This window comes from Palaemon carinicauda, chromosome 24, assembly GCF_036898095.1.
Source record: "Palaemon carinicauda isolate YSFRI2023 chromosome 24, ASM3689809v2, whole genome shotgun sequence".
NCBI classification, from domain to species: Eukaryota; Metazoa; Arthropoda; class Malacostraca; order Decapoda; family Palaemonidae; genus Palaemon; species Palaemon carinicauda.
The window spans coordinates 20,288,508-20,306,379 of record NC_090748.1 but is presented as its reverse complement, the minus strand read 5'-3'; the positions used below and the strand labels follow the sequence as shown (position 1 = coordinate 20,306,379).

The 17,872-nt window shown below is 40.4% G+C and overlaps 1 protein-coding gene and 1 pseudogene across 1 annotated transcript in view; one reads left to right on the top strand and one right to left on the bottom strand.

Moving 5' to 3' along the window:
• LOC137618107 (2-oxoadipate dehydrogenase complex component E1) overlaps positions 1–17,377 on the top strand; it is a 447,864-nt gene extending 430,487 nt beyond the window's left edge. The window contains exons 17-18 of the mRNA XM_068348104.1: positions 806–891; positions 14,797–17,377. Coding sequence (XP_068204205.1) covers positions 806–891; positions 14,797–14,898 — 188 coding nt within the window. The 3' untranslated portion in view covers positions 14,899–17,377. The remainder of the gene's footprint in view (positions 1–805; positions 892–14,796) is intronic.
• Positions 9,881–12,193, bottom strand: LOC137617964 (piggyBac transposable element-derived protein 4-like; annotated as a pseudogene).
• Positions 17,378–17,872: the final 495 nt, after the last annotated feature.

Genomic DNA, 17,872 nt, shown 5'->3' with positions numbered 1-17,872 from the left:
GAAATATTTATTTAAATGTCATTGTTCTTAAAATATATTATTTTTCTTTGTTTCCTATCCTCACTGGGCTATTTTCCCTGTTGGAGCCCCTGGGCTTATAGCATCTTGCTTTTCCAACTAGGGTTGTAGCTTAGCAAGTACTAATAATAATAATAATAATAAAATAGGGATCAATTTTTTTGGTTTATTGAGTTACTTTTACTAATTATCCTGTAACTATGAAAAAGAGAGGAATTTTGACAAAATATTTCGTGTACGCAATCTCCATTGCCATACGAAGCTCAGTGAATTTTTCACGATTTTGTGTATTTTGTCCTATATACCCATATATTGGCATACTGGCCGGGCCTCTTAAGGCTAATTATGATTCTTTGTCATGTTATGAAACATCAAAATTAGTTTAATTTCGTATAAAAATATACAAACTGGTGTTCTTCTGGTTTCTACCTTCTTACCCCACTGATTAACACTGGAGGACACCGTGGTGTTATGAGTCAAGGATGATATGCATAAGACCATATGTATTGAGTTGGGAACCTGCACAGCATTTCAAGCCATATGATCTGCATTGTATAGACTATTGGAATTTTTTCAAAGTTCTAGAGTATAGAATGTCAGCAGTGTCAGTGCATTAAATATATTTTATATACAGTACTGAAAATATTGTTTCTGGATATTTGAAATTTGAAATAGGTATAGTTATTAGCAATCTTGATTTTCTTGAATTTAAAAGTGCATCTTTGTAAATTAGGCCTTTTGCATGAACTATGTTACTAGTCCATTAATAAATTTCAAATACCCTCAGGTTTTGTCTGGTCTCAAGAAGAACATCGTAATATGGGAAGCTGGTCCTTTGTAAATCCCAGATTTGCAAACTTATGCTCAACAAAGGTAAGCTCTCTTTATGGGTGTAAATGGTATAACATTAGCTCTAGACAACTTGAACTTTTCTTATTGGTGAATTTTACTTTCTTTGCCTTTTTCTTTCTTTTTAAGGAAACATACTTTCAGTGTAAGATTACCTTCTATGATTTCATATATTACTTTGATATACCAAGTTTAATGTACAGAACTATTGTCTGGGATGTAAAAACAGTTGGAGCAGCTACAACTGTCATTGGTATCGCTGATACTCATAAATGGGATATGTCCACAAGCTTACATTTTAAATATGTATGAATTTATGATAGTACTGTAGTGGAAAGCCCAAGTTTTACAGTTTAATGGTTAGATAGAAGTGCTTTTCCTGTCCTGTGAAAACTTCTCGCTGCCATGTTGCTTAGCATTAAATTTTCCCTTTCTTTTTGCATGGTGGATAAATGCACCAAATTTGGTATGGGGCCTCCTTGAGGTCTTAATGATGAATCTCAGATGGGTTGTACTGAAAATTTAGAAATTTTTATACGTACCCACCTTTATTGAAGATGGAAAATTTTTATTTTTCTAAGATAATTAAAATCATAATTAGACACTATCAGTGTCCTTTCTCTGTAATGAACACGGTATCAGTGTCCTTCCTCTGTAATGAACACGGTACCAGTGTCCTTTCTCTTTGATTAACAGAAATGAAAAGGGGGATTCCAGCTGTAAAAACCATACCTAGGTAGCGTCACTGTATTATTCATGAAAAGTAATGGCTTCAAGTGGGTGACATGTTGTGTCCACTGGCAAACAAATTTAGCTCTGGGGTTACTTTAATGGGTTTCTAAAGAGCATAAACTTTTCTTACACACACCTGACCCTTGCCTATTATATTGATAAATTGCCTCTAAATCAGGGAAGATGATACTTCTTTGGTGTATATAGTCATATTGGATTCCCTGTTCTGGCCTAAGAAGAAAGTCCTTGAGATCACATTGTTCCTAACTCCAGAAATGCAATTCTCCTACCATCAGTACTACTCTATATAGGGTATCTAGATCATTTTTGTAATTTTCCAGAGGCTTCCATTCTAAAACTTATCATCAGACCCTAAGGAAGCCTATTACTTTAGGTGCTTTTATCCGCTATGTATGAAAAATATCACTATGCCACGTAAATATTGACTTATTTTTGTATTTCAAGAAACAACTAGCTGTTTTACTGATTAGAAGTACAGTACAGTATATCACAGTTTCTTACTTATCACAATGTAATCATACTGAACTCTACTGGTTATAACTATCTATTGATTAGTATGATATCATTTGTCATAGTAATTATCTAATGGTTAGACTGTAATATTTAGAAAAAAATTTAATTTTCAATATTAATCTTACCCGATGATCATGTAGCTGTCAACTCTGTTGCCCGACAGAAATCTAAGGTCGGGATACGCCAGCGATCGCTATACAGGTGGGGGTGTACACAACAGCGCCATCTGTGAGCAGGTACTCAAGTACTTCTTGTCAACAAGAACTCAATTTTTCCTCTGTCGTGCCACAGGCAAGACCTACTAAATACGCCGTCCCTAACTGGATTTGTTTTCACATTGATTTGGTGAAGTACACTATTCCAGTTTTGAGCTTTCGCTATGCAGGGGTTTTATCTTCATTTCAAAACTTGAACTCGTTTTGGATAGATTTAATTATGGTGCCGAAGAGAGTATGGACTCGAAGAGAGTATGGACTCTCTTTCACTTTTAAATGGCCGACCCTTCCCTTAGACGGAAGTGTGTTTAGGTTTTGGTAATTTTGCTTAACAAGTTATAGATCTATTTATTTTATATCTCTCCGCCTTTAAGGCCTCTTCGATTATCTTTCCATTTATTATAAACTTATAAAAAATTAATTTTTATATTTGTTTATTTGCGACCTTTCCTAATAGTAGGCGGTCCTTATTTGGAACCGAAGTTAATTGAGCCCGTCATATCGTTTTTACCTTTTAAGAATTTATACCTTTTTTAATTTTATGTTTTTGAAAGAATTTCTTTGATAGTCTCGTACTGTTTTCAAGATGAACTAACGTTTAGTTTTGTCTCCGCAGTTGTTGACGTTCAGAACGTTCAACATGCGCTCTATCGTTACGATAGAGAGAGAGTATTTCACGGTTTCACGTTGCAGTAAGAGTAAACCGATTCTAGCGTTTCGTTCATTCTTTCTTAGCTTAAATGGTTTAAATTCTAAATAAAGGAACTTTTTATTTGGGAAACCTTTCAGTTTTTTCCTTTAGCAATAATATGTTTTAACGATATATAATTGGGCTCTTCTCTTTGTTTCTAAGTCAAGAGAGAAGAGAGAGAAGGATAGAGACGGAGGGAGAGAGAGGAGAATAAACGTTTCGTTCAAGCGGGTAACGTTGTTCTCGTTTTTTACTCTTCTCCCTTGTCGCTGTAGGGGAAGAAGGTAAAACGTTTCTAGAGTTTTATTCTTGTTCCCAGGCTTTATGCGGTGAGAGATTTTAAACGTAGTTTATTTGATCTAGTGTTTAGTCTCTTTTCCAACCACTGAATTCTTTATCTTTAATTATGTTTTTCTGTTGCATTGTAAACTGTTTTCGCAATTACTACCTTTTAACGAAGGATAGGATTGCGTGTTTCAGGTGGAAATCAGTTTAAGTTTCGATTTCAGTGAAATAAGTGCAAACAGAAAATCAAAAGTGATAAAGTGATATGCGCAAAGTGTTACAGTGTTGCGTTCGAGGGTTCGTCTGTTCGTGCCAGTTGTTCACCTAGTCCAATACCTCTTACAAGCTCCCAAGCCCAGGGGAGAAGTAATGTCGAAGGACTTATGGGTTCCACAGGCCTTGATCGACGAACAGACGTTTCCCTCCGTGGTTTCGGGTGTATCTACACACGTTGCCGACGTGATCACCCCACCCACGCAAAGACGAGAGAGCCCATTTATTCCTCGTCTGCGGAAGAGGTTTCTCGCAGAAACCATGGACCAAATCTTGCAGCTTTTTAAATGCAAGTCGGTCCCTTCCGCGCAAGTCCAACGGCCTAGGTGTAGCCACTGGGTCAGTTCGGACTCGCTGCAGTCATCCGACGACTGCACACCTTCCGAGAGAGGCAAGGTGGTACCGCAACAGGCAGTAACTCCGTCTGTTGCCGCACCAGCTGTTTTAGACCCTCAGTCACAACGGACAGTAGCTCCGTTTGTTGCCGTCTTTTATAGACCCTAGTGGTCCATGCTGCAGATATGCAGTCTCAGCTTGCTTCCTTCATGCAGGAGTATCGTGCTGAGAAGGTTGACACTGCACCTGTTAACCTACAACCTGCCACGGTTGTGCGCTCAGCAGATACTGCGGCTGCCTGCTCCCACACTCCACCTGTGAGAGCTCCACCACCGATATGCAGTCGACCCTGCCAGACGCATGTTCATGCTGCACCCTCCGTTGACATGCGTGAGCTACCGCATCAGCAGTGGGAAGGTGCTGTCGAGCTGCCGTGTTTTGACACAATGCGGCATGCTCCGCAACCCACGGCAGTCCCTCTCACGCACCAGCACTCCGCTTTTGTTGTTGCCAGCTCCCACACTCCGACTGCGGAGAAGGTTGACGATGCACCCGTTGGCCTACACCTGCCACGGTTGTGCGCCCGGCATGGCTGCCTGCTCCCACACTCTTGTTGTGAGAGCTCCTCCACCCATGCGCAGTCGACCCTGCCAGACGCATGCTGACTCCCACAGACACACGGAGCACTCCGTTGCCGTGCGTGAGCTACCACAAGCTGCCGTGTTTTGACACGGTGTGTCAGCCTCCGCAACACACTGTGGTTACCGCCACTCGCCCGCAGCAAACTAGTCAGTCAGGAGTTGAGGCTTCCCCACACAGCTTTGGTTGTTGCCGACTCTCAGACTGTCAAACAGTTTCATGACATTGCCTTCTGGTCTGCTACTAATACACCAGTGCTGTATGTCCTCACGCTCCTGTTGTGGTTGACAGTTCAGTTTCTGACAGTTCACACACTGTCAAACAGTTACATGGCGTTGCCTTCTGGTGTGCTACTAATACACCAGTGCTGTATGTCCTCACGCATCTGTTGGGGTTGACAGTTCAGTTTTTGACAGTTCACAGACTGTCAAGCAGTTTCATAACGTTGCCTTCTGGTCTGCTGCTTATGCACCAGTGAAACCCTCACTGAGATAACCTAGCTTTTCTCGGACATGGTTCCTGTAGATGAGAAAGTGCTGTTCTCCCTCCTTCTGATATTCCCTTGAGGACTCTGTCATTTGGAGAGGAGCCTTAAGCTGCTTAGCCTCCTATGGACTTTAATTAAAGCATAACATGCTTCCAGGGAGGGTAAATGGTTCTGCTTCAGTCGCTAACCCCGTCTGTTGCCACACCTGCTCCCATAGACCTTGGGCTTTGTTGCAAGACATGCAGTCCAAGCTTAGTCCTTGATAGATGATTTTTAACGGAGAAGAACCTTCTTGCCAACAACCTTCCTACCGGTTGGTTGTACGCCCTGTTGACGCTGAGGTATCCTACTCACGTCCGCCAGTTGAGATGGTTCCTCCACCGGTGCGACCCAGTGTGGGTTGCCAGTCGCACGTTGACGTTAAGCGACTCTCGGAGGTGGTTGTGGACGTTCAGTGTGTCACTGGGAAGACGTTCAACAACCAGCAGAGGTGACTTGTTGTGACGCAGTGCGGCAACCTCATCAACCCGATAAGGGGTTGTCTGCACAACCCAGACAGTCTAGACAGTTTCGGGTTGTCGCTGTACTTCCTCACTTCCCCATGGTTGACAGTTCACAGACTGTGCAGCAGTACCATGATCTTGTGTCCGGCTCCGTCACGCATCCTCCAGTGCGACCGGATTCAGCGAGTCAGACGTTGCCCACTCCGTTGCCGTTTCCTCATCAGTTTCGGATGAGGAACCCTCTGATGAGGACATGGCTGAACAAGACGATCAACCCCCAGCCCTGCTATCCATCCAGAAGATGCTGAAGAAGGAACACGGCCCTGTCAGGCTGTGGATGAGTCTGGTTAGGACACTGTCATCCGTGGTTCTATTGGTGTCACTTGGAAGACTACACCTCCGTCCTCTTCGGTTTCATCTAGCTCTTCACTGGAAAAGGACAAGACGCTAGAAGCGGTCTCGATCCCGGTTTCCGGAAGATAAGTCTGGTCTGACTTGATGAAAGGACTTTATCAACCTTTAATAGGGTTTTCCCCTGACTGTTCAGGCTCCCAACCACGTTCTCTTCTCAGACGCATCGGACGTAGGCTGGGGTGCGACCTTAGGCGGTAGGGAATGCTCGGGATTATGGAACTCGAGTCAAAGGACAATGCATTTCAACTGCAAGAAGCTTCTGGCAGTACGTCTGACCTGGAAAAGCTTCAGGTCTCTCCTTCAAGGCAAAGTAGTGGAGGTGAACACGGACAACTCCCTGCTTTGATGTACATCTCCTAGCAAGGAGGGACCTACTCTCTGACATGGTACGAGTTCGCAAGTGACCTCCTCTCCTGTTCAACAGGTCTAGACTTTTCACTAGTAACAAGTTTCTTCCAAGGCAACTTGAATGTCTTAGCAGATTGTCTCAGTAGGAAGGGACAATAATTCCAACATATTGGACCCTCCACAAGGATGTATGCAAGAGACTTTGGGTCACCTGGGGCCAGCCAACCATAGATCTCTTCGCAACCTCGATGTCCAAGAGGCTCTCAATACTTTGCTCACCTATCCCGGACCCAGCAGTAATTCTTTTAGATGCCTTTATACTAGATTGGTCTCATCTAGATCTATATGCATTCCCTCCGTTCTAGATTGTCAACAAGGTACTGCAGAAGTTCGCCTCTCACGAAGGGACAAAGTTGACACTAGTTGCTTCCCTCTGGCCCGCGAGAGAATAACTTACCGAGGTACTTCGATGGCTAGTAGACGTTCCCAGAACTCTTCCCCTAAGGGTGGACCTGCTACGTCTGCCACGCGTAAGAAGGTACTCCAAGGCCTCCACGCTCTTCGTCTCACTGCCTTCAGAGTATCGAAAGACTTTCGAGAACTAGAGGTTTTTCGAAGGAGGCAACCAGAGCGATTGCTAGAGCAAGGAGTTTATCCACCCTTAGAGTCTACCAATCGAAGTGGGAAATATTCCGAAACTGGTGCAAGTCAGTATCCGTATCCTCGACCAGTACCTCTGTAACTCAAATAGCTGACTTCCTCTTATATCTGAGGAAAGAGCGATCTCTTTCAGCTCCCACTATCAAGGGTTACAGAAGCATGTTGGCATCAGTCTTCCGTCACAGAGGCTTAGATCTTTCCAACAATAAAGATCTACAGGACCTCCTTAAGTCTTTTGAGACCACGAAGGAGCGTCGTTTGGTTACACCTGGTTGGAATTTAGACGTGGTTCTAAGATTCCTTATGTTAGACAGGTTCGAACCACTTCAATCAGCCTCCCTGAAAGATCTCACCTTTTAGACTCTTTTCCTGATATGGTTAACCACAGCTAAAAGAGTCAGTGAGATTCACGCCTTCAGCAAGAACATCGGATTCTCATCCGAAACGGCTACATGTTCTACAACTTGGTTTTCTAGCCAAACACGAGCTGCCTTCTCGGCCTTGACCAATATCGTTCGATATTCCAATCTTATCGTATGGTTGGAAATGAACTAGAAAGAGTATTATGTCCTGTAAGAGCTCTTAAGTTCTATTTTAAAACCTTTACGAGGCCCGTCTGAAGCTTTATGGTGTTCAGTTAAGAATTCATCTTTGCCTATGTCAGAGAATTCTTTATCCTATTTTTATCAGACTGTTAATACGAGAAGCTCATTCCCTTCTGAATGAGGAAGACCAAGCTTGGCTGAAGGTAAGGACACACGAAGTTAGAACTGTCACAACTTCCGTGACCTTTAACCAAAATAGATCTCTGCAAAATATATTCGACGCAACCTATTGGAAAAGCAAATCAGTGTTCACGTCTTTTATCTTAAGAATGTCCAGTCTCTTTATGAGAACTGCTACACTCTGGGACCATTCGTAGCAATGAGTGCAGTAGTGGTGGGGGCTCCACCACTACAATTCCCTAATTCCAGAACCTTTTTAATCTTTCTCTTGAAATATTTTTGGGTTGTCCGGAAGGCTAAGAAGCCTTTCGCATCCTACTTGATTTGGCGGGTGGTCAAAATCATTTCTTGAGAAGCGCCTAGATTAGAGGTTTTGATGAGGACCTTTAGTATGGGTTGCAACCCTTCATACTTCAGCTCCTAGGAGTCGCTCAGCATCCTATGAGGATCGCGAGGCTCAGTAAGGAAGACGTACTTAAAAAGGCAGAGTAATTGTTCAAGTCGTCTTCCTTACCAGGTACTTATTTATTTTATGCTTGTTATTTTGAATAACTGCTAAAATGAAATACGGGATACTTAGCTTCTAATGTTAACATGTATGCTGGTCTCCACCCACCACCCTGGGTGTGAATCAGCTACATGATCATCGGGTAAGATTAATATTGAAAAATGTTATTTTCCTTAGTAAAATAAATTTTTGAATATACTTACCCGATGATCATGAATTTAAGGACCCTCCCTTCCTCCCCATAGAGAACCAGTGGACCGAGGAGAAAATTGAGTTCTTGTTGACAAGAAGTACTTGAGTACCTGCTCACAGATGGCGCTGTTGTGTACACCCCCACCTGTATAGCGATCGCTGGCGTATCCCGACCTTAGATTTCTGTCGGGCAACAGAGTTGACAGCTACATGATCATCGGGTAAGTATATTCAAAAATTTATTTTACTAAGGAAAATAACATTTTTAAAACTAACATTTATCATTTCTATGCAGTAGTATCTTGGTTTACAAGTGACTGAATATAAGCAAATTGGTACATGAGCATAAAAATTCGAATTGATTTAGTCATTGTATTGCTGTGCGAGCAAATATTTCCCTTCATATGTTTATTTTTGGGAGAAAAGTGCTAACGAAACTAGCATACAAGGTGCAAAAAGCATTTACACAATATCCATTAGCCACCCAACACAGTGTTCATAGGGTTTTACGCCATTTTGTCTTGACTTTACTCGTTTCCCCACCCCTACCCCCTCTCTATTAAACCTTAACTCTTTCACTCTCAATAGTACTCAAACCCATCACCTATAGTTATCTTGCAAGTGTCTTTGTAGAATTGTGAATACATGTATTTTATCGAATTGTGATTTCTAGTTTTCACCGTTAGGTTAAAAGTAACAGTACATTACAGTATAGCATCTAGACAATGGCCCCCATGAGGATTAAGAAAGATGGTAAGAAGAAAGAGATTATTACTTTGAGGTAAAAAAGAAATTATTGATAAGCATGATCTTGGTACATGTGTGGCAGACTTGGCAAAAATGTACATTGTTCCGGCTCTATATACAAACTATTTCGCTCTTTACAGTGGAGATATATTTCGGCGAGAGGTTTTGAAAGAAAATTGCCACGTCAGTTGCCTTAAAATGATTGATAAAGCCTGGAAAGGGGTCATTAACAGAACCCTCAGTTCTGCATGGAGGAAGCTGTGGCCTAAATGCATGTCTTATTGGAATTTTGAGGGATTCAAACCCATCCAAGAAGCAGTTGTTTTGTGTAAGACAATGAGGTTGGAGGTGGACAAAGAGGATATCAACAAACTTTTATATGAGCATAGTGAGCAGCTGATGTTTGAGGAGCTAGTGGAGTTGCTTAACCTTAGAACACAAACCCTATCACAACACTACACCATCACCAACCCCGGGTGGAAAACACCCTACCTTTGAAATTAAAAACACATAGTTTCAATAAGAATTTATTAAAAGTACAAAAATACCTGAAAAATATAAAGTTTCATCTTTTATTTCCCCTCATAAGAATGTATTGAAACTAAAATATTAATGCTGAAGGGGTGACTTAAATAAAAACTCCAAAAAATGCTGAAAATAAGAAAGAACTTAAGAATAAATTCATAGAAAACTAAATGCTTAAACTGCAGTCTTCCACTTTAGCCTAGACCCACCCAGGTGATGGGAGCTTCAGTTGGTGAAGCCACAACATCCTGGCGTTACTCTGGGCTGTAGGGGAGATGCACCAAAAAGGATGTTTTTTGAGGCTAAAAATAAAAAAAAAACATATTATTTCCACTATATTTGCACATTTGACACTTACTTATTGATGGATAATATAATAATTATGGATTAGAGAAAACTACCAATACCATAACTTACCAAGGTAGGCAGTTAGCACAGACAGATTGGAAGTGGCGAGGGCACACAGGTCTACGACAGACATTGCACCTGTGTCAAGTCTTCTTGTCAGATTTCTTAGGGCACTCCATACAGCGTACCAAGGCTGCCTGACTCTCTGCTGCCGATGTCCCTGGTGTGTCTGCAGCAGTGCCAGGTGAAGGGAATTCGCAGACAGTGCAGATGAGATTGCTGAGGGTGCGTGGCAGAAATGGAGAGCTGAGCCTCTTCTGTGCCCAGGGTTTGATGAGGCCATATGCCAACTCCTGCATGTACTTTCTCCTAGGCAGTTCTTTGCCACCTGTCTTATTCACATTCTCACTGTGTATAATCCATGAGTTAATACATGAGGCATTTAGCATCCCATAAAAGACACACAGCGGCCATCATTTTGTCTTCTGTCCACATGAACAGTGTGCACACATCTGATCAAATGTGTCAACGCCTCCTTTGGTGGCATTATAAAATTCAATCACCTCAGGCTTCCCAGTGTCTCCGACTGTTGGCTGTGTGTGCACGGAAGACAGCATCAGTACCATTTTTATCTTGGTCTTGGACGTCTTAGGGACGTATGATACCAGAGTCATATCCTTTGTGTACAGGAACGCAGCTGACCCCAACACGCGACCGTCTTTTTCTTTCATCTTCTTTGGAATTTCCTTCTTGTTTCCCTTCACTGTTCCCATGAGGGTCATGCTGCAGTTCTGAAGGAGATCTGTCACTAAAGGCACAGATGTGAACCAGTTATCTGTGGTTACGTTCCTTTTGCTCCCATGGTATGGCTTGGTCAACTCCTTTGTAAAAAAATGTCCAAGGCTTATATTTTCTTGGCATCTTGTCCCTTTCTTCCCCAGGTAAGGGATCGCTCCCAATAAGTACTTGCTCTTGTTATCGTTTGCAAGAATTAATTTGATCCCATATTTTGCCGGTTTGCTTGGTATATACATGCGGAACGGGCACCTGCCTCTGAATGCAAGCAGCTGCTGGTCCACAGTAATGTTCTCACTTGGCGTGTACATTCTCCTACAATTTCCAATGAAGATGTCCCAGATCTGCCGAATGGGTGCAAACTTGTCATCTTTCTGCCTCTGCTGCCGTGTGTCAAGGTCATCAAATCGCAAACAATTCAGGAGAAACTCAAAGTGACCTTGTGACATGGCCACACGGTACAAGGCTGGGCCATTGCCCACACTCCACATTTCTGTGTGCTTGACAGATGGCAATCTCTCTGACAGCCACTGAATAGCAGAATACCCAGCAGTGCACGCACCTCTGCTTCTTCAGTTCTGGAGTGCGTCGCTGTTTTCTGGGCATACATGGCAGCCGCCAATTCAATTTTCTAGTTTGTGCATTTTACAATTTCCTTTACAATTTTGTCCTCAAAGAACAATAGGAAGCATTCTTCTGGGTTGTCAGCCATCTGTGCTGCCTGTGTTGGCCCTGGAGTAAAGGGTGCAATAATGTTTCTTGCTAGTGTTCTTTTGGCTGAATGCACCTGTGGCCGACAACTCCACCTAAAGCCAGATGTGCTCGACAGGGTCGCTGTTTTGAAATCAACAATTGATGGAGGATCATCGTCATCACGGGGCCTTTTTCCCCTTCGACCAGCAGGGGTGGCAGCAGAGGCAGCAGACGTAGAGGTAGCAGGGGTGGTGGCAGCAGGGGTGGTGGCAGCAGAGGCAGCAGACGTAGAGGCATCAGGGGTGGTAGCAGCAGAGGCAGCAGACGTAGAGGCAGCAGGGGTGGTAGCAGCAGGGGCAGCAGACGTAGAGGCAGCAGGAGAGGCAACAGAAGTAGAGGTAGCATAGCGTTTGCGAAGCATAGAGGTATGTGGTGGTCTTTCCCATGCACGTGTCGATCTAGGCATGTCAATATCACTCTCATCACCTTCCACATCACTAGGTTCCGGGATGTAATCTTGGTTACAATCACTGTCATACAGAGCCTCAAATTCTACAACTTCCTGTTCAAGATCATCACTGTCACTCAAATCTGATGTCTCTGGTAATGCGCCAGTAGTGTTCATAATGTGCTCTAGCTCCTCCTTGAACAAGTGTTTATATGTTTTCTTACTCATATTCACTTTATCTGACTTTAATGTAATATTCAATACCAGCAAAGAGAAAAATAACCTCAAGAACTCATCACAAAATATACACCATTACAAACTTCAGGTGGATTCCACCCACAAACAATTACACCTTTTATCACAAACGTCGGGTGGAAATAACCCGAATTCCGCTCTGTCGGAAAATCCTACAAAGCAGGCTCACTCACACACGCTGTCCCCACCACGACCCGCTGAGAACTGAAGCTATAGGGAGTCACAAGCCCGTGAGTCATCCCACCACGTAGTGAGATCACGTGACTCCGCCCGGCGTCGGGTGGAAATCACCCGGGGTTTGTGTTCTAGGGTTGAAATAGAAAAAAAAGTTTGTAGAGGAGATTTCATCTTAGAAGTAGGTGGGAATGCGCCAGTAGTGTTCATAATGTGCTCTAGCTCCTCCTTGGACAAATGTTTATATGTTTTCTTACTCATATTCACTTTATCTGACTTTAATGTAATATTCAATACCAGCAAAGAGAAAAATAACCTCAAGAACTCATCACAAAATATACACCATTACAAACTTCAGGTGGATTCCACCCACAAACAATTACACCTTTTATCACAAACGTCGGGTGGAAATAACCCGAATTCCGCTCTGTCGGAAAATCCTACAAAGCAGGCTCACTCACACATGCTGTCCCCACCACGACCCGCTGAGAACTGAAACTATAGGGAGTCACAAGCCCGTGAGTCATCCCACCACGTAGTGAGATCACGTGACTCCACCCGGCGTCGGGTGGAAATCACCCGGGGTTTGTGTTCTAGGGTTGGAATAGAAAAAAAAGAGTTTGTAGAGGTGATTTCATCTTAAAATAGAAAAAAAAGTTTGTAGAGGAGATTTCATCTTAGAAGTAGGTGGGATAGATTAACAAACCTTTCACTTCCAGTGAAATAAGGGAGATGCTAAAATATTGGGCAACATTGCAAAATTTTGTAGAAACACATCACCCAGATAAGGTTTGAGCAGGGCAAACAGCAAATCTATTTACCAACAGTGCAATGCCACATTTTCATACGATGTTAAAGAAAAGAAAAAAGTTGTCTCTAGTTAGGTTCCTTTATTGAAGTTAGTGATAGTGAACGCCGTCAAAGAGAGAGAACTCATGATATTTTACCATATGTTCTCATGGAGAGAGATTCTCCCTCCAAGCAATAACACCCTCCTCCTCCTCTTTCCTCATACCAGCCTTGACTCTCCTCAAAGGGGAAGTGAAAGTTAATTTGTCAGTATATTTCTGTGTTCTATTCTGCATTATTAATTTGTATTTATTTCTGATGTTAGGGGTTATTACCTCTGCCAAGGAGGTTATGAAATGACCAACATATAATTATTTATTTATGTTTGTTTGTCTGTTAGCAGGATTACATCAAAACTCCCTACTGAATTTTTACCAAATTGTAACAACAGATAGGTATTATGCTTTGAAAGAGCCCGTTAGATTTTGGAGGTGACCCGGATCAAGATTGTAATTCTGGTTATTAGGGTTATTGTTATAGAGTAGATTCATTCGCAGTCAACATATCTGATTGCTCTCTCTACAGTACTTGTACTGTAATTTGTTCCATGAGGAGTGTGACTCACAACCTCTGGTTGGAATTTTGGAAATTCAGATTATTGCATTTTTGAGTGGAAGAATGTCTATATTTCATTTTTCAAATAGTTCTATTAATGAAAACAATTTGTTATTTTGCTAAAAAGTAATTTTTGCAATATTTGTAAAAGTGAGCCCAGTCCCACTATTCAAGCATTTCCTCACCTGCATCTACTTTTTTAATACCAATTGATTTTTGTCACTCAAATATGAAAACAGAATTCTATTGCCTTCAATCTGGAAAATTACTTTTTTTGAAAATGGAAAAACTTCCATTTGATAATTAGTCACTCTGAAAAGTGTCTTCTATACATTGATGAAATAATACAGTTTTTGAAATTTTCAGTTTTCCATCATCAGTTGTGTAACCATGTGAAATCAGTAATGGGAAAATTTAAAGTCATCTTTTTATACAAATCCAATACGTATATCAAGGTGCCCACCTTCCAACCCTTCAGATTCTATAAAGCATGGGCTAAACTTCTCTCCTATCTACCTAATATGTTAAGATATATGACAGTCATGAACAGTGTTGCCAACCAGCAGTGTTTTCTTATAATTAGGAATTGAATACAGTACAGTATCAAGGAAATTTGGGCTAGATTCTAAGCAGTAGGTTTTTGTATAAAAATAAAATGGCTTGAAAAAGGGATTTTGACAAAGGAAAAATCTATTTCTGGGTCGCCCAGTGAAATGCTCCTTGAAGCACTGGTCACTCTCTAAGAGCATATGGCTAATGTCTTGATATTACTCTGACCAAACATATTTCTCACCTGTAGTTATATACAAAGTGTGTTCTTGTTACCTATCAAAAACTTATAAAATATATATCATATATATTCATTCCTGCATTAAATTGAATGAAATGTGTTTTACTGAAACATATTTATTCAGCTGGTTTGTAAAATTTTAATTGTTAACCGTATTGGAGTACAATATAATATCCACATTTTTGTAACTTGCATTTTTTTTTTACAGTTGCAGTATGCAGGACGTGATGTTTTAGGGGTCACAGCTGTTGGAGTAGGCCAAGTTCACAAACAAGAAAATGAATCTATCATTGAACAGACATTTAGCTAATTAGAATATTTTTTGCATCACAGGTCCACCAATAGATGGTAAATACTTTTATAAATAGATGTCATATTTTGAGAAAAATGAGAAACTATTAAAGTTTTCAAAACAACTTATATACTGTGTGCACTCTTGTCAATAATTGTAGCTGTTAAAAGTTGATCTTATATTTTTTAGACATGTTTATTAGAGTATTGTACCTATGAGATTTGGTTTTGCAGACTAGATATAGCTTGAAACATTACAAGATACTTTCAGTGTTATGTTTTATATATAAAGTACTGTACTCTATTTAAGAAAGCAAAATTAAGGCCAAAGAGATTTTAAGGGATGATCTCTCAAAATTTTATAGGAAAAGGTGCAAGCTAAAGTGTGTAAGATATAAGGAAGATATATGAAAGAAAAAAAAATTGAGCAAGAAGTAAATAACAAAGAATTCTTTGCAAATGAAATGTAGTAATAGTGGAGTATAGAACTGTAGTTGTGTTAAATGTGGTTGGATGAAGATATGTGGTGAAAAAATGGAAGAGATGCAGATCTTAATCTTGAAAATTGTAACAAGTATTTATATTGTTTCCAGAAAATTTATATACAATTCCTGATAATATAGCTCAGATTTTATTATTTTTACCACTGTATGTTCATTGTACAATGCTGCCTCTAGCTCTATAAGATTATTGCTATCATATATTTTTGTATAGAAAATATATACTGAAAATTTAATGGCTCTACAAGAAGTTAGGAACATGACCACAATCATTATTTTAGTCATTTTATAATCCTTGTGTTGGGGTCAAAACTTCAGTACAATATGATTTTGGTTTATATTTTAAAGCAACTTCTGTATCAGAGAAACATAATTTTTTATAGAAATTCCACCATTCACCTCCGTCATTAATACTCGTGAATAATTAGGTCATTTTTAACACTCCCAACACACTTTTTCTTCTCTTTTACATGTAAAAATCATATTTTGTATACATCATTAATTTCCTTTAGAGTATAATCAGACAAAAGATTTAGTACTTTCGTCAACTTTTTCCAAACAAGGGAGTCAACAGACCATATGTCCCTTAAGGAACGCATTGACGAGAGGGCTGTAGCCCAGTTCCCATGAAGAGAGCAGACATCATCGCATAATTGTGAAAGAATTCTCAAACAGGTGTCCTCTTCCATCGATCATTTACTGCTAGGAATCCAGATCCTTCAAGGATATCTATTTTCAGATCCCCATCGATCCTTTTGCTGGGGAAGACTTCTAAAACCTAAATGTTCAATCTGCTCCTCCAGACTTTTTATCCCTTGGAAAGGTTTGGACAGCTCTCCATCCTTTCACCCAATGTTTTATACCTACAGTACTTGCCAACCCCTCCTGTGATCTATCAAAGCTCAACCACTACTGGTAGGAGTGAAAGTGATAAAGATACGACTCAGTCTTCAAGCCAAGTTTTCAACATGGATTCTGACTTGAACTCTTCACGAGAATTAACTTTTGCAGGAATTCATAGAAAGCTCAAGGTGCATGGTGTTTCACAAGTTCTCAGATCTCTTAAATGGACCTGCTGAATCCCCTTGTTAACCCCTGCAAAGTATATGGTATAGGTAAACTTCATATCTTTTCCTGTGTCACAAGTCATTCTGAAGGATAGAAGATTTCCATTGCCTTGATTCTCATATGACCATACGTTTAGACAACTTAGGTTCTTCATTGACTGTCTACCAGTCCATGGTAATGATCTAGCCTAACATTTGCCTCATCTTTGTGTGTAGGTTGTTAGGAGGTTGTCAGGAGTCACCACTTTTGCTCCTGCTTTGACATTTCCACATAAAGTAAACCAACCAGTTCATGATATGACTTACTCCGTCCTCAGGATAAGTCGTATTAAAGGATGATGGTTTGTATATGTGTAGGAACAAATCATCAACTTTTAAAGTAATTTGTTTTTCTCCCTAATGTACGTACTTGACTCCTTTAAGTTACACTTCCCACCTCAACCAGTCTGCAAGTCCTATGTTTAAGGTCAAAGTGGCTACTCAGTGCACTTGCTGGAGGTAGGCCAGGGCTTCCCTGCCACCCACCAGTAACTACTGACACCTTTCCTCTAAATTCTAACCCCCGAATTTGTGATTTTCATTTAGATCTTACTTTAATTTCTAAAAAACTAATTTTTCCCTCGGTCAGTATTGGACGCATGTAAATAAATACATCACATCGGATAAAAACACGGAATTGTTTTGCACAGCTCGTGGTTTGATGATGTTTATTTGATGCCATCCTATATTAAAATTTCTCATGTGAGAGATAGTTTTCACCCCCATTGATTAATTTTTATAAACTCACTTTTCTATTGTTTTTTGTAATTCCCTATGTTATGGAAGTGAATGTTAAGGGTTAGCAGTACTGTAATATCCAAGTTATGATCCAGCCATATAGGTTGCTATGAAATGTTAATGATATTTTATAAATAAATGTTTCGATGTCTGACTTCAATATTTTTGGGATTGTCACTTTTCTGAAGGGGATGTAATATAATAAAAAGTTTCTTAACTACAATATACTCAATTTGATAAAATTTTAAGCTGTAAAGTACAAGTATCATTCTGAAAACTAACAGAAATATTTACTTTCATCATTATGAAAATCTTTGGAGATATAATACTGGTGAGTTTATTCCAGTAATAAGCGCATCATTTTACTTGATATGAATTCATACGAGAGAGTTACATTATATAAATATTGATTTTTTTGGCTATGACTTGCCTGTGGTCACCAAATAGTTTTGATAGAAAATAAAGTCACCATGAATACAATCGCTAAACATGAGACCTCTCAAGTGGTGAAAGTAAAATTTTTTATTTCACATTTCTTTTATTACCTAAAACACTTTACGTCCCCATAGTTTCATTCTCAACTAATACAAATGGCTTCTCTTAGGACAAAATATTCTTAACAGCGGATAATATATAGAGGTTATACATA